This window comes from Patella vulgata, chromosome 7 (assembly GCF_932274485.2).
Source record: "Patella vulgata chromosome 7, xgPatVulg1.2, whole genome shotgun sequence".
Lineage (NCBI taxonomy): Eukaryota > Metazoa > Mollusca > Gastropoda > Patellidae > Patella > Patella vulgata.
This window is the reverse complement of record NC_065885.2, coordinates 44,761,157-44,785,896: the sequence shown is the minus strand read 5'-3', so window position 1 is coordinate 44,785,896 and position 24,740 is coordinate 44,761,157. Positions and strand designations below refer to the sequence as shown.

The 24,740-nt window shown below is 35.1% G+C and overlaps 1 protein-coding gene across 2 annotated transcripts in view; it reads left to right on the top strand.

Annotated features, from left to right (window-relative positions):
• The window catches only part of LOC126827959 (cell division cycle protein 123 homolog), a 273,977-nt gene extending 249,708 nt beyond the window's left edge, over positions 1-24,269 (top strand). For both annotated transcript variants that reach the window (XM_056102465.1, XM_056102464.1), the window contains 3 exons: positions 14,060-14,182; positions 17,541-17,675; positions 23,776-24,269. In XM_056102465.1, coding sequence (XP_055958440.1) covers positions 14,060-14,182; positions 17,541-17,675; positions 23,776-23,850 — 333 coding nt within the window. In that variant the 3' untranslated portion in view covers positions 23,851-24,269. The remainder of the gene's footprint in view (positions 1-14,059; positions 14,183-17,540; positions 17,676-23,775) is intronic.
• Positions 24,270-24,740: the final 471 nt, after the last annotated feature.

The following is a 24,740-nucleotide window of genomic DNA, read 5'->3' as shown; positions in this document are numbered from 1 at the left end:
TTGGCAACAATGATCGCTACACTTTCGAAGTTTTGATAACTTTAACATGGGTGAGTTTTTAGCCTTTATTATTTTATTTGCAGACCGTCAACACAATTTTATTGCTAGTTCTTGTTCAGAGACGAGCAGTTCTTGCATACACTCCTCAGAATACCCTATAAAACTATGTGATGCCTAGGATTCAAGTGGTTGCTATGTATATCGTTCTGACGTGTTGTCAATCATTGTCATTGTCAATTTTAGCATAATTTCCCGTTATCGTAGGCCCAAATCAGCTGCTATTTCACCACCCCTAGTGACTATATTTTCAAACAATTTCTTGGAACTAATGACTAATTATCAGGCGGATCATGTTATTCAGAATTTGGGCAAACTTTGATTTAAATTGTCCACTTTAAAGTTAACACTGCAAAGTGCAAAAAAACAAAACAAAATTGTCCACACTGCTTAGTTACGAATAATTTATGAAGCCTGTTTATGACTGATTTTCTTCTGTTTTATATATTTCAGAATTGTGTTTGTGTTTGGATGAAGTTTGAAAATAGTGTGATGGTCATTTGAGCAGAATTTCTTGAAGATATTTGTCATTAAAGATTTGAGTTGAGGAAGATGGCTGAGCACAAAATAAAAAAAAAGTACACTGTAATATTTATATACGCAGTTATTCGCCTTGCTTAAACAGAGGGGTGTTATATATTGTCCAATCGACAGTGTCTAATCCACCAATTAAAACGCAAGATTCACCCTTAAGCATGTTACAATGCCGTGTCGATACTGTTTTTTTCCCTGTCTCGGAGGTGGTGTTTGGTAACTATGTTTTTAGGACAATTGTGATACTTAAGTGAATGGTGAACTTTGTGTCACAAGGTGACGACTGTGATTAACTTTATAATTCCTCCGGGAAAGTGAACTTTAATTTCGTGAAAACCCATGCTTTCTAACATGGTGGATCTCCATAGACATCGTGAAATCTGTGAACCGTGAACTGTGAACCATGAACTCTGTGAACTGTGAATTCCGTGACTCGTGAACTCTAATTATTGAATTAGAATTGTCAACAAAGAAAACTGTCAACTTGTTTATGTTTGTACTGTAACCCCTGTTTCTTGTATATGTTTATTTACATAAATATTCATTAATATTTCAAAGCCTTATCATTTCATTCAAGTGTTATCCCGTGATTTGATCGACTGTTGTCCTGTCATTTTGGTTTGCCAGCCCACTCCGAATAAACACGTAGTGTGGAGAGGGTCAACATCCTTTTTACCCACAACACCGCAGCATGCCGAGATGAGATTTGGGTAATCTTTTACTTCTTCAAACTCTGGTCAAAATTGGTCAACCTGTGATCAGTACATTTGAGTGGATATGGGAAAGCACAATAAATGAATAGATATAAGCCTAAGTTCATATATTTTAGTCTGTCTCTGCATATGGGCAGTCTTAGACTATCTTTGCTAATAATTCAGACTCAGAATTTTGTCGAACATCAACTCAATATAAATACTGTATTTATAACATATCGTCTTGTCATTTGTTCTATTGCTCAGCCTTTAAGTAGTTAGGTATTACACATACTTTTGGGTGGTCTAAAATGAGATATTTCAAGAAACGCATTTGCTTGCACAAGATTTTAGGGTGGTCTAATAAACAACTGTGAGGAACACATTTTCTTGCGCATGATTTTTGGGTGGTCAATTAAGCAACTGTAAAGAACACATTTTATTGCGCAAGATTTTAGGGTGGTCTTTCTTAAAAATGAAGATTTTAATGGGTGGGTGGTCTACCCAGGTCCAGTGCATATTTTTCGACTTGATGTTTTTTTTACTACTGCCCCCCGTAAAGGCTACATCAGGGACCATACAATATAAAAACATGGAAAAATATCATACAAAAATATAAAATTTCACTATTTCTCATCATAATTTTATGTTCAAAATATAAAATTAACCATAAATCGCTCCTCCCAATAATAAATTTCTATACTAATAAATCAAGTGAGATTAAGAAAATCATCCAGGCTGTCTTTCATTTTTAAACGCCCCTGTCCGTCCGTCCACAATTTTTTTGTGGACACTCTACAGGTCACAATTCTTATCCGATTTTGACGAAACTTGAAATATAGGTTTATCTCCTAAAGATCTTGGCTGCTTTCGATATTGGCATGTATCGGATCGAACCTTCATGGAATATGGCCCCTGTTTGTACGAAAAATCAAGTTTTTAGCTTGTGGACACTATAGAGGTCACAATTTTTATACGCCCACATTTTCATGTGGACGTATATTGTTGTCGCCCCCGTCCGTCCGTCCACAATTGTTTTTGAACAGTCTACAGGTCACAATTTTTATCCGATTTCAATGAAACTTGAAATATAGATTTATCACCCAAAGATCTCGGTTCCTTTCGATATTGGCATGCATCGGACTGTAACTTTATGGATTATGGCCCCAGATTGTACGAAAAATCATGTTTTTATCTTGTGAACTTTGTAGAGGTCACAATTTTTATCCGATTTGGTTTAAACTTGAAATGTATGCTTATAACCCAAAGTTCTCGGTTCCTTTCGATATCTCGCATATCGGACCGTAACTTCCGTAATTTAGTGAAAATCGGCCGAAAACTGACAGACAAAATGGCCGCCCTTCGTTCTCAAATAGCGTAAAAATATGGTACATCAAGGTTGTGGACATCAAGGTCACAGTTTTTATCCGATTTTGTTGAAACTTGATATGTAAGTTTATAACCTAAAGATCTTGGTTCCTTTCGATATTCGCACATATCGGACTGTAACTTCCTGAATTATGGCCCCTGATTTTACGAAAAATCGCGTTTTTAGCTTCTGGACCCTATAGAGGTCATAATTTTTATCCGATTTAAAAAAACGTATTATTATATCACCGTTACTCCCTATGGACGGCTGAGTTCGAATTTCGTGAAAATCGCCTTAAAACTGACAGACAAAATGGCCGCCCTTCGTTCTCAAATAGCGTAAAAATGTGGTATATCAAGGTTGTGAACCCTATAGAGGTCATAATTTTTATACGCCCACATGTAAATGCCGTCGCCCCTGTCCGTCCGTCCACAATTGTTTGTGGACTCTCTACAAGTCACAGTTCTTATCCGATTTTGACGAAACTTGAAACAAGGTTTATCCCCAAAAGATATTGGCATGTATCGGATCGAAACTTCATGGATTATGGCCCCTGATTATACGAAAAATCACGTTTTTAGCTTGTTGCCCCTATAGAGGTCACAATTTTTATCCGATTTTGTTGAAACTTGAAATATAAGTTTATAACCCAAAGATCTCGGGTCCTTTCGATATTCGCGCATATCGGACCATATCTTCCTGAATTATGGCCCCTGATTGTACGAAAAATCACGTTTTTAGCTTGTGTATCCTATAGAGGTTATAATTTTTATCCGATTTAAAAAAACGTATTATTATATCACCGTTACACCCTAAGGACGGCTGAGTTCGAATTTCGTGAAAATCGGCCCAAAATTGACAGACAAAATGGCCGCCGTTCGTTCTCAAATAGCGTAAAAATATGGTATATCAAGGTTGTGGACCTTATAGAGGTCAAAATTTTTATCCGATTTTGTTGAAACTTGAAATGTAAGTTTATATCCCAAAGATCTTGGTTCCTTTCGACATTCGCGCATATTGAACCGTAACTTCCTGAATTATGGCCCCTGATTGTACGAAAAATCGCGTTTTTAGCTTGTGGACCCTATAGAGGTCATAATTTTTATCCGATTTCAAAAACTGTTTGAATATATGATTGTTACACCCTAATGATGGTTGAATTTGAATTTCGTAAAAATTGGACCAAAACTGACAGACAAAATGGCCGCCCCTCGTACTCAAAAAGCGTAAAAATAAGGTATATGAATGTTGTGGACCCTCTAGAGGTCACAATTTTCTTCTGATTTTGATGAAACCAGAAATGGCCACTCTTTGTACGCAAATTGTGTAAAAGTATGCAATATGAAGGTTGTGGACCCTCTAGAGGTCTTAATTTTTATCTGATTCGGATGAAGCTTAAAACATATCTTTAATTCTCAAAGATCTCAGTCTCTTTTGATATTTGCGCATTTCAGACCATAACTTTCTGGATTATTGCCCCTGATTGTACAAAAAATCGTTTTTGTTTTTAGCTTGTTCACTATCCATCTTTTGAAAATGTGGGCGTATCCTGCCTGGCAGCCGCTGGTCATCATTGTTGTTGTATTTTGGTGTTATAGATTAAGTGCTTGTCCACGAGAAAACCGTGCAAAATCGGGAAGGTGATGGGTAGGCCGATTCCATTCATATTCATAGGATTTGGTCATGCCCATGAGACTACTCGATAGCCAAAACCGCCGATCTCAGAAATTGACCCTAGCCAAGATACGGCAAACAGGTGTTTTTGGGGCTTTTTTCTCATTTTTTCGTCAATTTTAGGCAATGTTAGCTGCTGTTTTTCAGGTTGTAAATGAGTACTTATGAAAAGAATGATGATTCGATATATTAGGCTAGGTAGTAATGTTTCAAAAAAATGAAGAAAAAAAAAATCTATCTTTCCACTCAGGGGTGCCATTTGGTTATTCCTGAAGTGTATAAATCAAACCTTATAAAGAACCTTAACTTTATGCCGCGATATCTCCACTGCCGCGGGGTCTCATGAATTCTTTTTGTGGTTGTTAGTAACTGGGTATCAGGTCTCTCGATTAAAAAAATAAAATTTAATATGTCTATAACTACACTCTCAAAAATAGTGGGTAATTTTGACAAAAATCGGATAAATTCAACAATTTTACAAAGCTTTATCCCCAATATTATCAAACTGATATTCAAACAAATGTAGTATAATACAGACGCCTTTACAGCTGCTATGTTTTCGCAACATAATGTTCGTATGACAACTCTTACTGCAACTGGAAGTGAAAATTTGCTAAAATTCGCATTATTTCACTCTTAAATCTCTTGATATGTACAGATCTCATTATAAGCTGCAGTTGAGAGAACTGTCATAGCTCGCAGTAGTCATTGAATAGTAAAATGTAGGGCTAAATCCTCAAGATTGGAAAATAAATTCTACACTCTAAAAAGTTTCAGGTCAGCTCGACTAAAAAGGCAAGATTTTGTCTTTTCTTTCAATTTTCAGGACCGATGTTATCTTTACCTCTACCTGTGACCAACGAGTTAATCATCAATATTTAGACTATACCCTACCTACAAGTAGTAGTCCTACACTCTTAAAGTACGGTGATCATCATCTTCACAAAAAGCCCCCAAAATAAACAAAAAACTTTTTTTTTTTCAATTGGCTTAATGTAGCATTAGGTGTACATATCAGAATATCGAACAGCAACTATTGGTACTAGTAGTAGAGTAGTTTTATACATGTTGGTCTAACTCATAACATTTTTTTAAATTTTTAACTTGTTGTACGTAAAGCAGAAAGCGCAGATTGCTCTCTGAGGTAAGAATATACAATCGCAGATTAAATACTAAATTGGGCAATGCCCGTTATTGACCTGGTGAGTCAATCCTTAATCCTCACAAAATATCAAATATATACAAAATTTACTTTCGGGAGGGAATACTAATCCTTACAAAATATCACATCTAATTACATTCATGAACCCTCACAAAATATCAAATGTAATACAAAAACTACGTTCATAATTTTTCACAATATATCAAAGACATTCAATGAATCCTTTCCTTACAAAATATCAAATACAGTATTATACAAAATTTACATTCATGAACCCTCTCAAAATATCATACGAAATTTACATTCATAAATTTTTACAAAATATCAGAAGGATAAAATAGTGGAAGTACCTCATCATGAATCTAATCTCCTCAGTGTATATCAGGATCTATCAGCAGGACGGTGTTACTATCATTGACAAATAGTAAATATCATCAGGACGGTGTTATAATCATTGACAAATAGTAAATATCAGCAGAACGGTGTTATAATCATTGACAAATAGTAAATATCAGCGGGACTATGTTACTATCATTGAAAAATAGTAAATATCAGCGGGACGATGTTACTATCATTGAAAAATAGTAAATATGAACAGGACGGTGTCATTGAAAAATAGTAAATATCATCAGGACGGTGTTATAATCATTGACAAATAGTAAATATCAGTAGAAAGGTGTTACTATCATTGACAAATATGTAGTAAATATCAGCGGAACGATGTTACTATCATTGAAAAATAGTAAATATCATCAAGACGATGTTACTATCACTGACAAATAGTAAATATCAGCGGGAGGACGATGTTACTTTCATTGAAAAATAGTAAATATCATCAGGACGGTGTTATAATCATTGACAAATAGTAAATATCAGTAGAACGGTGTTACTATCATTGACAAATAGTAAATATCATCAGGACGGTGTTACTATCATTGACAAATAGTAAATATCAGTAGAACGGTGTTACTATCATTGACAAATAGTAAATATCATCAGGACGGTGTTACTATCATTGAAAAATAGTAAATATCAGTAGAACGGTGTTACTATCATTGACAAATAGTAAATATCAGCGGGACGCTGTTACTATCATTGACAAATAGTAAATATGAGCAGCCATTCATAAATTTTTACAAAATATCAGAAGGATAAAATAGTGGAAGTACCTCATGAATCAAATCTCCTCAGTGTATATCAGGATCTATCAGCAGGACGGTGTTATTATCATTGGAAAATAGTAAATATCATCAGAACGGTGTTATAATCATTGACAAATAGTAAATATCAGCAGAACGGTGTTATAATCATTGACAAATAGTAAATATCAGCGGGACGATGTTACTATCATTGAAAAATAGTAAATATCAGCGGGACGATGTTACTATCATTGAAAAATAGTAAATATCATCAGGACGGTGTTACTATCATTGACAAATAGTAAATATCAGCGGGACGATGTTAGTATCATTGAAAAATAGTAAATATCATCAGGACGTTGTTTTAATCAGTAGAACGGTGTTACTATCATTGACAAATAGTAAATATCATCAGGACGGTTTTACTATCATTGAAAAATAGTAAATATCAGTAGAACGGTGTTACTATCATTGACAAATAGTAAATATCAGCTGGACGATGTTACTATCATTGACAAATAGTTAATATGAGCAGGACAGTGTTATAATCATTGACAAATAGTAAATATCAGCAGAACGGTGTTACTATCATTGACAAATAGTAAATATCAACGGGACGATGTAACTATCATTGAAATATAGTAAATATCATCAGGAGTGCAGGACGGTGTTATAATCATTGACAATACTAAATATCAGTAGAACGGTGTTACTATCATTGAAAAATAGTCAATATCAGCGGGACGATGTTACTATTATTGAAAAATAGTAAATATCAGCGGGACGATGTTACTATCATTGATAAATAGTAAATATGAGCAGGACGGTGTCATTGGAAAATAGTAAATATCATCAGGACGGTGTTATAATCATTGATAAATAGTAAATATCAGTAGAACGGTGTTACTATCATTGAAAAATAGTAAATATCAGCGGAATGATGTTACTATCATTGAAAAATAGTGAATATGAGCAGGACGATGTTACTATCATTGATAAATAGTAAATATCAATGAAACGCTCCCTCAGATATCACCAGTAATCACTCTTAGTATTTAGCGTCCGCATATAAAATCCACTGCAACCAATGATAGATACCCTCTGATGTCTTTAGTACACTCTTTCAATAAAACATGCTCAGTCTCTTTAGGATACACAGTGAAAACGCCGCATTTTGAAGTAGAAAACTGCGAAAAACCACATACAGCAGCCACCATCTTGGATGGCTGGATACCAGAACTGATAGTTTTGACAGAGCGGGTTCTACGACTGCCTGAGCGGGTTCGAAACGCTAGTCTGTCAATTGCCGATGGTATCGAGTCGTTTAGTATCCATATTTTGTCACTATATTGATTAGAACATATAAAAATCAGATGATCCAATATCAAAATTGTCAAAACTTAGACAATGTTATCGCGCATGCGTATGATGATATATGAAATTTTATTTTTTTAATCGAGAGACCTTGTACCCGTTTACTAACAACCAAAAAAATAATTCATGGGACCCCGCGGCAGTGGAGATATCGGGGCATAAAGTTGGGTACTTTATAGGGTTCGATTTATACCCTTCAGGAATAACCAAATGGCACCCCTCAGTGGAAAGATAGATTTTTCTTTTTTCATTTTTTTGAAACATTACTACTTAGCCTAATATATCGAATCATCGTTTGTTTCATAAGTACTCATTTACAACCTGAAAAACAGCAGCTAACATTGCCTAAAATTGACGAAAAAATGAGCAAAAAGACCCAAAAAACACCTGTTTGCCGTATCTCAGCTATGGTCAATTTCTGAGATCGGCGGTTTTGGCTATCGAGTAGTCTCATGGGCATGACCAAACCCTGTGAATATGAATGGAATCGGCCGACCCCTCACCTTCCCAATTTCTGCATGGTTTTCTCGTGGACTGGCACTTAACACAATAAAGACAATTTTGTTTTTTTAGACAGTATTATTAATTAAGATTCAGAGGATTCGCGCAGATTTCATATATGAGAATCCTCTTAGATTCTCGCAAAAAAGGACGAATTTCTAGACCTCCACTGAACAAAGCAGTTACAGTAGACAGGTCACAATTCTATGGAATACAATTACTGCTTATTACTGAGCGACGTTTCGACTAGGCTTCTCTAGTCATTATCAGATAATGACTAGAGAAGCCTAGTCGAAACGTCGCTCAGTAATAAGCAGTAATTGTATTCCATAGAATTGTGACATGTATACTCTAGTTCAATTACTAAATGCCATTGAAACAGTTTATCAGTTACAGTATGCAGAGGGGCGTCACTGAAACTTGCACATAGGCTTGTGAAGGTCCTGTATGAACATAGGAGCAGATAACTGTGACCATTAATACCACCAGTGCTACTGGTGGGATGTTGTTATCCGCCCCTCGTGCGCAAATTACTATAAACATGTGTTAAAACAAGGTTGTGGACTCTCTAGAAGTCACAATTTTCATCCAATTTTAAAAACCATTTAAATATATCACCTTTACACCTTAATATATCACCGTTACAAATATATCACTGTTACACCTTGAGTTTGAATTTCGTTAAAATCTGACCAAAACTGCCCAACAAAATGGTCGGTTCTTGTACCCCCAAATAGTGTAAAAGTATGTAATACCATGGTCGTGGACCCTCTAGGAGTCATAATTTTTATCCAATTTTAATGAAACTTGAAATGTATAACCCAAAGCTTTCGATGTTCAGGTATATTTAATCATATCTTCCTGGGCCCTGAGTGATTGTACAAAAAATCTGTCCATCTCATGCAAAATGTGGGCGTATCTTGCATGGCAACCACTTGTTGCCCCCTGCCGTTCGAAGAAAGCAGGAGACTATTAAAATGGGTTTGTTCGTTCGTCCGTCCGTCCGTCTGTCTGTTCAAACTTGGTGTAGGTGTTAATTAGGTCAATGCCTTAATGTAGTTTGAAGATAAGCATTTTCTGCTCAGGGTAAGCAGAGATAAGCAATTTGATTGGTTGATGCTTTGGGGCATGATAAATTTAGTTCTAATTAAGTGAGAGTGATGAAATTTGGTTTATAGTTTTATTACATCAATACCTTGAGTTAGTTCGATAATGAGCATTTTCTGCTCAGGGTAAGCAGAGCGATAAGCAATTTGATTGGTCGAGACTTTGGAACACAATAACTCTCATTCTAATTGAGCTAGAATGTTCACACTTGGCGTAGGTGTTTATTAGGTCAATGCCTTGATTGAGTTCAAAGATGAGCATTTTCTGCTTGGGGTAAGCAGATAAATGCAATTTGATTAGTTGATGCATTGGGACACAATAACTTTAGTTCTAATTAAGTGAGAGTGAGGACACATGGTGTTTAGTTTTATCACATCAATACCTTGACCAAGTTCATTAATGAGCATTTTCTGCTCAGCGTAAGCAGAGCGATAAGCAATTTTATTGTTCAAGACTTTGGAACACAATAACTCTCCTAATTGATGCAGAATGTTCAAACTTGATGTAGGCGTTCATTAGTTGAATGCCTTGATGGAGTTCGATGATAAACATTGTCTGCTTACGGTAAGCAGGGGATGAGCAATCTGATTGGTTTGGTTTTACTTAAGTGAGAGTGATGGAACTCTGAGTATAGTTTCATTACATCAGTACCTTGACTAAGTCGATGATGAGAATTTTCTGCTTATATTAAGGAGCGATAAGCAATTTGATTGGTCAAGATTTTGGAACTTAACATCTCTGCTTTTAATTGAGGTAGACTTGATGTAGATGTACATTAGGTAAATGTCTTGACTGAGTTCAATGATTAACATTTCGAGCTAAAGCTAAGCAATTTCATTGGTCGATGCTTTGGGACAAGATAACTTTGATTCTATCTGATAGAGAGTGATGAAACTTAGTGTATAGTTGATAATCAGTTTGATTGCTTGATACTTATGAAAAAAATAAATGAGCGATTAATTAATATGTATCATCTGTTTATTTTGGGATTTTGCACACGAAATTTAAAAGCGAATTTTATCAAAACTGTGGGGTATTTCTCTAAGAACTTTGATTTTTTGAATGAGAATGCTATAGTTAACACATTCTTTCACTAAAATGTTAAATGGCTTTTTGATGGAGCAAAGATGGCAAGATATTCGATGTCAGCTACTGGGCTATTACAAACAATGGTGGATTATTTTACTGCGGAAGCCTACTCTTTAAACCGTATTTGGACATAATTTAAACCATAATTAGCCAATCGTTGACAAACGATAACACATGGTTTATTATTTACTACATATGCAGACACTTTTTATATGCCCACATTGAAATGTGGTCATATATTGTTGTTTCCCCCCCCTTTGTCCAGCCGACGTCCACAGAGTTAAAGTTAATATCTGATCGACTTTAAATTGATACACAGTGTTTAAGGTTATGAGACGAAGAAGCCTATTGATTTTCAACGATTTCCAATAATTACTGCCAGAGTTGTGGCCCTTGATCACTTTGAAAAAACTTGTGGACGCTATAGAGGCTAAAGTCAATATCTGATTGACTTTAAATTTATGCACAGTGTTTAAGGTCATGAGACAAAAAATCCTATTGATTTTCAACAATATCCGATAATTACTGACAGAGTTATGGTCCTTGATCAGTTTGAAATATGTTGTAGATGCTCTAGATGCTAAAGTTAACATCGGATTACAGACTTACCGTGGAGAGACACCTCTGAGAAAATTTGGAAAATTTGACGGCCAAAAACGTGTTTTCCTTATATTCCAGTAAAAAAATACAGCAACTTCAAAGTGGTCTAATATTTGCCTAATTTAGGTAGATGACTTGAATTCCAATCAACTAAACAATTGTTTACAGTCCACGCAGACGGGACCATGGGGAGAAAATTTTGAAAATTTAACTGCTATTCCAGCCTGTGACTACAGCAACTCCAATGTGGTCCAATATAGCCTACCTTAGGTGGCTGACCTGAATCCCAAACAACCAATCAATCGACGTGGGGCATGGGGGCCTTGACTCTCAGAGAAAATTTTTAAAATTTAACCCCTGCATATGTGTTTTTCTGCTATTATAGCCTGTGAGTAAAGCAACTTCAAAGTTGTCCAATTGTTTTTTTAACCAAAATCCCACTCTGTGCCGATCTGAATTCCAACCATTCAAACAGGCTGTTGCAGCTGCATTCACAAATAATAATCGATGCCCGAAAAATGTCGCACTAAGTAGAGTAGATCCAGACAAAATGTTTTAATCCATATTCAATTCAGTACAAATTTGTGGTATTTAATTAAAATAAAGTAAAATTAGTGTTTTATTAGATTTCGGGCACTTTATTTTGCCAACTAGATGAATAATAATTTTTGTTCTCACTTTATCCATCTGCCCAAAATGTCAGATTGCCCGAAAACTGCGGCGATATGGAGCACGAAATTTAAAAGCAAATTTTATCAAAACTGCGGGGTATTTCTCTAAGAACCATTCAAACAGGCTGTTGCAGCTGCATTCACAAATAATAATCGATGCCCGAAAAATGTCGCACTAAGTAGAGTAGCTCCAGACAAAATGTTTTAATCCATATTCAATTCAGTACAAATTTGTGGTATTTAATTAAAAAAAAGTAAAATTAGTGTTTTATTAGATTTCGGGCACTTTATTTTGCCAACTAGATAAAATAATAATTTTTGTTATACGCCCACATTGAAATATGGATGTATATTGCCGTCGCCCCCGTCCATCCGTCGGTCCATCGTCCACAATTTCTTGTGAATGCTCTAACGGCAAAAGTTATCATCCAATTTTTTCAAAATTGATATATGTTGTTTACATTAGTGAGATGAAGAAGCCTATTTAATTTCAATAATTTCTGTTATTACGTCTAGAGTTATGGCCCTTGTTTCACTTTGTTGAGCCTTGTGAACGCACTAATGCCAAAAGTTAACATCCGATCTTTGTGAAATTTATATGCAATATTTAAATTAGTGAAACGAAGAAGCCTATGGAATTTCAGCGATTTCCGTTTATTACGTCTAGAGTTATGGCCCTTGTTTCACTTTATTGAACCTTGTGAATGCTCTAACGCAAAAAGTTATCACCCAATCTTTGTGCAATTTGTATGCATGATTTAAATTAGTGAAACGAAGAAGCCTATTGAATTTCAGCAATTTCCGTTTATTACATCTAGAGTTATGGCCCTTGTTTCACATTATTGAATCTTGTGAATGCTCTAACGCCAAAAGTTATCACCCGATCTTTGTGAAATTTATATGTATGATTTAAATTAGTGAAACGAAGAAGTCTATTGAATTTCAGCAATTTCCGTCAATTACTTCTAGAGTTATGGCCCTTGTTTCACTTTGTTGCAACATGGGAACGCTCTAACGCTCTGCCGATTTATATGAAATTTAAATGTGTCATTTAAATTAGTCAAGAGAAGAATCCTATTGAATTTTAGCAATTTCCGATTATTACTTCTAGAGTTATGGCCCTTATTTCACTTTGTTGCACTTTGTGAACGCTCTAACTTCTAAAGTTAACTGCCGATCTGTATGAAATTTATATGTGCCATTTAAATTAGTCAAGAGAAGAATCCTATTGAATTTCAGCAATTTCCGTTTACTACTTCTAGAGTTATCATCCGATATGTATGAAATTTATATGCATCATTTAAATTTGTGAAACTAGAGGTTTATTGAATTTCAGCAATCCAGTCAATAATTTCTAGAGTTATGACGATTGTGAACCTTGTGAACGTTTGAATGACAAAATGGATCATGTGATCTGTATGAAATTTATATGCATTATTAGTAAATTAGTAAAACAAAAAAGCCTGTCAAATTTCAACAATTTCTGTAGATTACTTTCAGAGTTGAGACCCTTGTTTCAGTTTGTAGAACCTTGTAAACCCTCAAACGACAAAATTTATAATCTGATCTTTATGGAACTGTCTTGTAAAGGCCCCCAATTACCTACAAAGGAATAAATATGCAACAACCCTTGTCAACCGCTCGGACGATTTAGCTGCTGTGGGCGTATGTTTCGTTGCCTGGCAACCTATCTTTCTCACTTTATCCGTCTGCCAAAAAGTCAGATTGCCCGAAAGCTGCAGAGATATGGAGCATGAAATTTAAAAGTGAATTTTATCAAAACTGCGGGGTATTTCTCTAAGAACTTTGATTTTTTTGAATGAGAATGCTATAATTAACACATTCTTTCACTAAAATGTTAAATTGCTTTTTGATGGAGCAAAGATGGCAAGATATTCGATGTCAGCTACTGGCCTATTACAAACAATGCCCTATCCAGCCAGTCATTCCCTCTGTTGTATATTATTATTGCAAAGTTACCTTGCCTAACACACTATGTCTATTCATATTGACAGGATTGATCCATTGCCCTATTATTGGAATGTTATGTTTTGTACATCTTTTTATGTCCTACAATTGAATTGTTTTAGGGTATGGTAATACTTCTTGATTTTAATCCATTTGGTCACGTGACTGATTCTCAACTGTATAAATGGAAAGAATTAACAGCTGAGACTATACCTGATAGTTCAGATGGACCAACTGAACCTGATGTAAGTTTAATATCATTTGTGGTGGACCTAGATTCTTTCATATCTTTAGTACTCAGTAGCAGGGATGGGGAAATGGTATTGGAATGCAATCATTACATTTTTTAAGTAATGGCCAGTAATGGAAGATTTCAAAAGTAATGAGTAATGGAAATGTAATTCCAACCAGCGGCTGCCAGGCAGGATACGCCCACATTTTCGAGAGATGGATAGAGAACAAGCTAACAAGAAAGTGATTTTTCCTACAATCAAGGGCCATAATTCAATAAATTACAATTCGATATGCGAGAATATCGAAAGGAACTGAGATTTTTGTGTTATAAACTTACATTTCAAGTTTCAACACAATCGGATAAAAATTGTGACCTCTATAGGGTCCACAACCTTGATATACCATATTTTTACGCTATTTGAGAACGAACGGCAGCCATTTTGTCTGTCAATTTTGGGCCGATTTTCACGAAATTCGAACTCAGTCGTCCTTAGGGTGTAACGGTGATATAATAAAACGTTTTTTTAAATCGGATAAAAATTATGACCTCTGTAGGGTCCACAAGCTAAAAACGCGATTTTTCGTACAATCAGGGGCCATAATTCAGGAAGTTACTGTCCGATATGCACGAATATCGAAAGGAACCGAGGTCTTTGGGTTATAAACTTACATTTCAAGTTTCAACAAAATCAGATAAAAATTGTGACCTCTATAGGGTCCACAACCTTGATATACCATATTTTTACGCTATTTGAGAACGAACGGCGGCCATTTGTCTGTCAATTTTGGGCCGATTTTCATGAAATTCGAACTCATTCGTCCTTAGGGTGTAACGGTGATATAATAATACGTTTTTTTAAATCGGATAAAAATTATGACCTCTATAGGGTCCATAAGCTAAAAACGCGATTTTTCGTACAATCAGGGGCCATAATTCAGGAAGTTATGGTCCGATATGCGCGAATATCGAAAGGAACCGAGATCTTTGGGTTATAAACTTATGTTTCAAGTTTCAACAAAATCAGATAAAAATTGTGACCTCTATAGGGTCCACAACCTTGATATACCATATTTTTACGCTATTTGAGAACAAACGGCGGCCATTTTGTCTGTCAATTTTGGGCCGATTTTCACGAAATTCGAACTCAGCCGTCCTTAGGGTGTAACGGTGATATAATAATACGTTTTTTTAAATCGGATAAAAATTATTACCTCTGTAGGGTCCACAAGCTAAAAACGCGATTTTTCGTACAATCAGGGGCCATAATTCAGGAAGTAACAGTCCAATATGTGCGAATATCAAAAGGAACCGAGATCTTTGGGTTATAAACTTACATTTCAAGTTTCAACAAAATCGGATAAAAATTGTGACCTCTATAGGGTCCACAACCTTGATATACCATATTTTTACGCTATTTGAGAACGAACGGCGGCCATTTTGTCTGTCAATTTTGAGTTCAACTTTCGTGAAGATCGGCCCAAAACTGACAGACATAATGGACGCCCCTCATTCTCAAATAGCATAAAAATATGGTATATAAAGGTTGTGGACCCTCTAGAGGTCACAATTTTCTTCTGATTTTGATCAAACTTGAAATGTAAGTTTTAAACCCAAAGATCTCGGTTCCTTTCAATATTCGCGCATATCGGACCTTAACTTCCTGAATTATGGCCCCAGATAGTACGCAAAATCGTGTTTTTAGTTTGTGCACCCTTTAGAGGTCATAATTTTTATCCGATTAAAAATTTTTATTTAGTATATCACCGTTGCACCCTAAGGATGGTTGAGTTTGAATTTCGTGAAAATCTGCCCAAAATTGACAGACAAAATGGCCAGCCCACCCTCTCAAATAGCGTAAAAATATGGTATATAAAGGTTGTGGACCTTATGATTTTAATGAAACTTGAAATGTAAGTTTATAACCCAAAGATCTTGGTTCCTTTCGATATTCGCGCATAACGGACCATAACTTCCTGAATTATGGCCCCTGATTGTACGGAAAATCGCGTTTTTAGGTTGTGGACCCTATAGCGGTCATAATTTTTATCCAATTTAAAAAAGGTTGTGGACCTTATGATTTTAATGAAACTTGAAATGTAAGTTTATAACCCAAAGATCTTGGTTCCTTTCGATATTCGCGCATAACGGACCATAACTTCCTGAATTATGGCCCCTGATTGTACGGAAAATCGCGTTTTTAGGTTGTGGACCCTATAGCGGTCATAATTTTTATCCAATTTAAAAAACTGTTTGAATATATCACTGTTACACCCTAAGGATGGTTGAGTTCGAATTTCGTAAAAATCGGACCAAAACTAATAGACAAAATGGCTGCTCCTCGTGCTCAAATAGCGTAAAATATGGTATATAAATGTTGTGGACCCTCTAGAGGTCACAAAATGGCCGCCGATCGTACGCAAATAGTGTATAGCATGTGGTATATCAAGCTTGTGGACCCTCTAGAGGTCACAATTTTGATCCGAATTTGATGAGAGTTGAAATACATGTTTATAACCCAAAGTTCTTGGTTCCTTTCGATATTCGCGCATATCGGATCGTAAATTCCTGAATTATGGACCTTGAATGTACAAAAAATCACGTTTTTAGCTTGCCGTCCATGTAGAGGTCACAATTTTTATCCGATTTAAAAAAAACCATGTGAATATATCACCATTACACACTAAGATCTTGGTTCCTTTTGATAATCGCGTATATCCGAACATAACTTCCTGGATTATGGCTCCTGATTGTTCGAAAAATCTCATTTTTAGCTTGCGGATTCTCTAGGGGTCACAATTTTTTTTTTCCGATTTTAAAAACTGTTTAAATATTTTACCATTCTACCATAATGAAGGTTGAATTCAAATTTCGGGAAAATCGAAATGAAACTGCCCGACAAAATGGCCGCTCTTTGTACGCAAATTGTGTAAAAGTATGCAATATGAAGGTTGTGGACCCTCTAGAGGTCACAATTTATATCCGATTCGGATGAAACTTAAAACATATCTTTATATCCCAAAGATCTCAGTCCCTTTTGATATTTAAAATTGCGCATTTCAGACCATAACTTTCTGGATTATTGTCCATGATTGTACAAAAATCATGTTTGTTTTTAGCTTGTTCTCTTATCCATCTCTTGCAAAATGTGGGCGTATCCTGCCTGGCAGCCGCTGGTTTGGACATGTAAGCAAAAAAGTCACGAATTGTTCTCACGAATAATTTACTGAAAGTAAGAGGCTAATTTGGTGTGATGAAATTATTTTTTAGATGTTTTGTCTGTGTACTTCTGAAGAATTGATTGGTAGAAATAAATTATTTTATGTTCATTGATTGTGTGTGACAGAACATGTAATATTATATCATTACAGCAACCATCATTTCGTTATGTTCAAACTAAAGATTGCATACAACCAAGTTCCTATGCTGGTTTTGGCATACCAATAGATTTTATGGACCTAGCTACTGGTCAGGATCCGTCTAAACTCATGGATTTTCTTTCTCTGGTAAGATACATGTAGATCAATTTATTGTAGATTGGAGCTACCACATGAAACCTAATTAGAATGAAGAATACATGTACATTCTGAATGTTATAGAGGCTACAGTTTTTAATGGATTTATTTTCAATTTGGTGTGAAGCATGACTTGAAATTCATAAGCAGTGTTTAAATTATAAGTTCACGAAACCAAGGATTATATTGAATTTCAACATTTCCTATTATTGCGTATGGAGTTCTGTCCCTTGTTTAATTTGAAAAATCTTGTGGATGCTTGAGAGGCTCAAGTTATTATCTGAATTGACTATAAATTCATAAAGAGTAAAAATTGATACACAGAGTTAATAAGTAGATGAGACAAAGAAGCTTCTTGATTTTCTATAATTACTGAGTTAACACCCATGATCAATTTAAAAAATCCTATGGATGCTATAAGAAGCCTATTGATATTTAACAATTCCCAATAACTCAATCATCTGATTATTGGTAGCCTACATTTTTTGTATAATAATAAATGTAACTAGAACTGCGAAGCAGTAATGACGGGTTTCACCGGTGCCACGTTACCCTTGAACTTATGTCACTTCCGGTACCAATGAAACCGTTAAACAGGTTTCCACATAAGCATTGCACACATGAAATAAAATGGACGCAGAAACAACCAAATCCAGCAATCAATTCATTTGCTACATGTCAGTGATCCTGTCAAAATTAGATTACTTCCGGTGATAATGAAAATGTTAAATTGGTTTATGAAATCAGAAATAGCATCATCACATGGTGAAAATTTTATGTAAATCCTATAATAATTGCCACCTTTATAGACCAAAAACCTTGAAAAATGACTTGTAGAAAATCGCCTATTTCTCTGCAACCGTACAAGTTAGAAACCATTTTGAGGTATCTGTATGATCGAATGAGTTCATTCTATTTGTTGATTGGAATCAAATATCATTACAAATCTGATTCATTTGAATAAAATATCTGTTTTGAAGGCTAAAAATACAGTTTTTGCCAAAATGACGTTACTTCCGGTGATAATGAAAATCTTAAATTACTTGTATGAAATCGTAAATGGCATTATGTATCACACAGTGAAAATTTCATGAAAATCGAATAATAATTGACACTTTTATTGACAAAAAACCTTAAAAAGTGACCTGTTGAAAATTGCCTATTTCTCCGCAACTGAACAAGTTAGAAACCATTTTGTGATATCTATATAATCGTAAGGGTTCATTGTATTAGTTGATTTGAATCAAATATCAAAATTTTAAACAAATAACAAATATGACTCATTTGAATAAATTACTGGTTTCGAAGGCTATAAATACAATTTTTGCCCAAATTACGTCATTTCCGGTGATATTGAAAATGTTAAATTGGTTTGACCTAGTTAAAATTGACATTACACATCAAATGGTGTAACTTTTATGAAAATCGAATAATAATTGACTCTTTTACAGGCAAACTAGCGTAAAAAGTGACTCATGCATAATTGCCCATTTCCCGGCAACTGCGCATATTACAAATTAATTTTCACATACATTCTCTCCGTATAGATTATTGCTACGAGTTTATGAAAGTTACGAAGTGATATTTTAAAATATGAAAACGCTGGATGGGTTGTAAATAGCTTAATTTTACACCTTTTTTCACCTTTCAATCGAAATAGCCCGAAAACGGAATCGAAATTTAAAAAACTGGTCCCAACATTTTGTGCGCCTTCAAAGGGCGCACAATTTCAGTTATACCAGATTTGAAAAAAATATTATTTGCTTTCGAAAAATGGTACCTAACTGTCAAAATTGTAGTTTTTTGTCAATTTACGCCACTTCCGGTGCCGACAGATAACACTATTGGTAACAAAAAAAATGACAATTGAGACAACGGAGCATATGAACTTTGTTTTATACAAATCGAACAATCAATAATAAATCTAGGACTGAAAAACTGAATTAGCCAATGGGGGCCAAGGAAAATTACCGAGACAAAAAATTTTCACATTTTTGCCCAAGTCACAGGACTCGTTATATTTGTGTAAAACACGACTAAAAAATATTCATAAATAAAAAAGTTTTTTGTAAAAATTTAAATTTTCTAAATTTAGCGCCTAATATCTGCGAAGATTTGCCGAAAATCAAAAATCAAAAGTAGCGTAGCTATGTGCCCCGTCTCCGGCTATGCCAAAATGCATCGAAAGTTAAAATCCAATGATTATTGTTAAAATTACTGCAATATTTCTAAAAACGATAGCTTCGGTGATTTCGGACATTTCGCATTGTCGCAGAACGTTCAAAATAGCTTTATCCTCTAAGTCACACCCACTTTTCCGATAAAATCGAAGAAATCGTAACGATCCGACAATCAGTTGCTGAGATCTACTCAAAACAAAAGAAGAATAATAATAATAAGAATAATAATTTTAACAAAAACAATAGTGTTTCACACAAGCTACGCAGTGTGAAACCCTAATAAATATTAGCACTAGAAAGAACTAGAAGTCTGTCAAATTCCTGGTAATTACTTCATGGGTTATTATTCTGGATCAGTGTTTAATGCCTTTTAAATCCTGCCATTACCTTCAAAAGAAGAATAAATTTGACAACCTTTTTGGATTGCTATGTTTCATTGCTTGGCAACTTATCTTTTGTCTTACACACATGTTTAAAGGAGCTAAATCGCTAATATTTGAGACCTAGAACTTGACACAAATGGGTCACAACGTATGTAATATGAATGTATATAAACTGATTTACATTCAATCTTGTTAGTTTTTACTGTAATATTCGGCGAAATATGCCAGAAGCCTCAATCGAATGGCAGTATCTAGCGTCTGGGTATTCCAGTCTACACTGATAGTATTTATTGTGCATGCTCTCAAGCTAAGACTGTGGCGTCACCATTTGACATGACTTGTAGAATACGTCTAGCCTCGTTCTTCGGGTCCCTTGTTACAAATGGTGCTGACTATGATGTCACTATCTGACATGACTTGTAGAATATGTCTAGCCTCGTTCTTCTTTTCCCTTCTTACAAATGGTGCTGAAACGCATTATGGTACACGATTCGTTTACCAAGGTAAATTGTTTATTTTGTGTTAAATATTGAATATCAGAAGCCCATCTTTTCCTGGTAAGATCACAACATCAATGTTGATTTAAATTGACAAATAATTTTTGTTTTCGATGTTGAAGACTTTGCATGATACTTAGTTACTTTAAGTGAACAAAGCTGTATCTCAGTTCTCTGTGGTAATTACACCAAACAGCCTAAACCCGCCCTTCTCAGATTTCGATCCAACTAGGCCTATTACTGAATTAAAAAGTTTCAACTCAATTGTGCTTGTGGACGCTCTAGAGGCGAAAGTTAATATCCGATTGACTTTAAATTTATACACAGTGTTTAAGGTCAAGAGATGAAGAAGCCTATTGATTTTCAGCGATTTCCGATAATTACTGCCAGAGTTATGGCCCTTGATCACTTCAAAAAATCTTGTGGACGCTCTAGAGGCGAAAGTTGATATCCGATTGACTTTAAATTTATACACAGTGTTTAAGGTCAAGAGATGAAGAAGCCTATTGATTTTCAGCGATTTCCGATAATTACTGCCAGAGTTATGGCCCTTGATCACTTCAAAGAATCTTGTGGACGCTCTAGAGGCCAAAGTTAATATCTGATTGACTTTAAATTTATACACAGTGTTTAAGGTCATGAGACGAAGAATTCTATTGATTTTCAGCTATTTCCGATAATTACTGCCAGTGTTTTCGATGTTGAAGACTTTGCATGATACTTAGTTACTTTAAGTGAACAAAGCTGTATCTCAGTTCTCTGTGGTAATTACACCAAACAGCCTAAACCCGCCCTTCTCAGATTTCGATCCAACTAGGCCTATTACTGAAGTAAAAAGTTTCAACTCAATTGTGCTTACAGAGGTATCTGAGATAGAGGTATCTGCTTTTTTAATTTTTCGCATGTTTTCGATAACTCCCCTGTCTTTAATAGTAAGTGTAGGAGGTCCGCACTAGACGTAAAACAAACATCTACAAGATAAACCTGCAGACAAGAAAGAAAATAGACAGTGCACCAAATAAACAAATATCAAATCAAATATCAAATAGCTATATGTCCTGAAATACTGGCGTAATTTTCATGATCTAGGTGTTGTTTTGTTTGGAAAAGGATGAGGAATCGTCTGCCATCATCAGATCAGACAATAAAACATTTTGACCTTCATCTTATATAAAGTTCATTTCACCAACCTACAGCATACATGAAAACCAATTAGAGGTATTATTTCTAGTTGGCCTCCTATAATCTACAACTTTTGTACCGATTAGTGTATTGGTAGATTATAGGAGGCCTGCTAGAAAAATTACCTCTTTGGTCAAATCAAAGTCACCTTTCAGGGTCAAGGTCAAAAGGTTATTGATTCTAAAAATATTTTATGGTCCGATCTGATGATATCTCATCCTTTTCTGATTAAATCAACACCTAGATCATGAAAATGGAGCTAGTAGTTCAGGAGATATGGCTATTTAAAGCTAGGGAAGTCATCGAAAACATGCGAAAAAAAGCCAAAAAACACAGATGCCAATATCTCAGAAACTGTAAGAATGATAGAGCTGGAACTTTGAAATTCAACTTTTCAGGCATAACAACCCTACATATTTCATTAAAATCTGAAATGGTCAGGTTTAGAATCCCAGACATTTTGGGCTAATTGACATGTGGATTTTTATACGCCCCCACATTGAAATGTGGCCGTATATTGTTGTCGCCCCTGTCCGTCGGTCCGTCCGTCCGTCGGTCTGGCGCCCACAATTGCTTGTGGACGCTCTAGAGGCTAAAGTTAATATCCCATTGACTTTAAATTTATATACAGTGTTTAAGGCCATGAGACGAAGAAGCCTATTGATTTTCAGCGATTTCCGATTATTACTGCCAGAGTTATGGCCCTTTATCACTTCAAAAAATCTTGTGGACACTCTAGAGGCGAAAGTTAATATCCGATTGACTTTAAATTTATACACAGTGTTTAAGGTCATGAGACGAAGAAGCCTATTGATTTTCAGCCATTTCCGATAATTACTGCCAGAGTTATGGCCCTTGATCACTTCAAAGAATCTTGTGGACGCTCTAGAGGCCAAAGTTAATATCCGATTGACTTTAAATTTATACACAGTGTTTAAGGTCATGAGACGAAGAATTCTATTGATTTTCAGCTATTTCCGATAATTACTGCCAGAGTTATGGCCCTTGATCACTTCAAAGAATCTTGTGGACGCTCTAGAGGCCAAAGTTAATATCCGATTGACTTTAAATTTATACACAGTGTTTAAGTTCATGAGACGAAGAAGCCTATTGATTTTCAGCGATTTCCGATAATTACTGCCAGAGTTATGGCCCTTGACCACTTCAAAAAATCTTGTGGACGCTCTAGAGGCGAAAATTAATATCCGATTGACTTTAAATTTATACACAGTGTTTAAGGTCATGAGACGAAGAAGTCTATTCATTTTCAGTGATTTTCGATAGTTACTGCCAGAGTTATGGCCCTTGATCACTTCAAAAAACCTTGTGGATGCTCTAAAGGCTAAAGTTAATATCTGATTGACTTTAAATTTATACACAGTGTTTGAGGTCACGAGGCGAAGAATCCTATTGATTTTCAAAGATTTCTGATAATTACTGCCAAAGTTATGGCCCTTGATTCCTTTAAAAAATCTTGTGGACGCTCTAGAGGCCAAAGTTAATATCCGATTGACTGCAGATTGATACACAGAGTTTAAGATCTTGAGACGAACAAGTATATTGATTTTCAATGAATTTTTATGACTTGGAACACCTAAATTCATGATACAGTATTAAAAGTTTTGTATACAAAACGTTAGCATGGGCAGAACTTTATAAAAACCAAACAAATTCTAATGGTTTTCTGAGTTGTTGCTCTTGATCAGATTTTAGTGTATTATAAATGTTTCATTACTGAAAAAAGTAAAAATATGTGGGCGTATGTTTCGTTGCCTGGCAACCTATCTTTAAATATAAGGTACCCGATACAAGATGAAAAGATGTAATAATAGTTAATTTGATATTGTAGAACAATGATAGTTTCCAAGATTATAATTACTATGGTGAAGAAGATGATGATGATGATAGTACTAATGCTACATAGGTACAACATGCCAAGACAAATTTGTTATTGATAGTGTAACACTCTACTATAACACACTGACAGACTATAGCTGTTCTCATACTTTACAGTTGCTCAACAGTTGCTAGCTTTCTTATAGAGTATGGTGTGTCACTACACAAGTGTGGGATGACAACAGGTCTATGATCATCTCTACTAGACATATAACATATACACATCAAGTGTTTTGTTCTGTAATTGTTCATGATTTGAAGATATTAACCTGTGACAGTCAAATGAACAGATTGTATACTGTGGTTTAGTTTGAAGAATTTATACCTCATTTTACAAATGGAGTTTTAACTTTGACTGCTTTATCCATTGGTATTTTATAAAAAGTTTTAATCGCTGAATTATAAAATATTTATAACATTCCTGTATTAAAAGTTGGACATTTTAAAGTTAATATCAGTGGATTGTGATTTAACAAAAAATATTTGTTGTTTATGTATTTGTTTGCCTCACCAAAAATACTGTTACAGACAAGTTCAGGTAAAAAAAAACTCATACCATACTACAATTCTTTTTATATACCATTTGTACAAACAAATAGAATGAAGTTATATCCTAAAAGCAAAAACGGGAAAGCAGATGATGAGAAAAATAATAAAATCAATTTTATTCAAGAAGCTTTAATGACCTGGAGGCGGCATGACGTCATTTTGGGGAAGCCGTTGACGCCATATTGGTTAACCCAAAACAGCGTTTTTCTAATTCCGTACACGATATGCCGGGCTGCTCTAGGTGTACGTCTGATGTGAAAAAAAGAAGAAATATTGGGAAAAATCCTTTTGCCTGCTAGTCAACAAAATAAAAGGTCTGAAATCACATGAATTTTTGGTCTGAAGAAATTCCGTATTGTGCAATTGTTT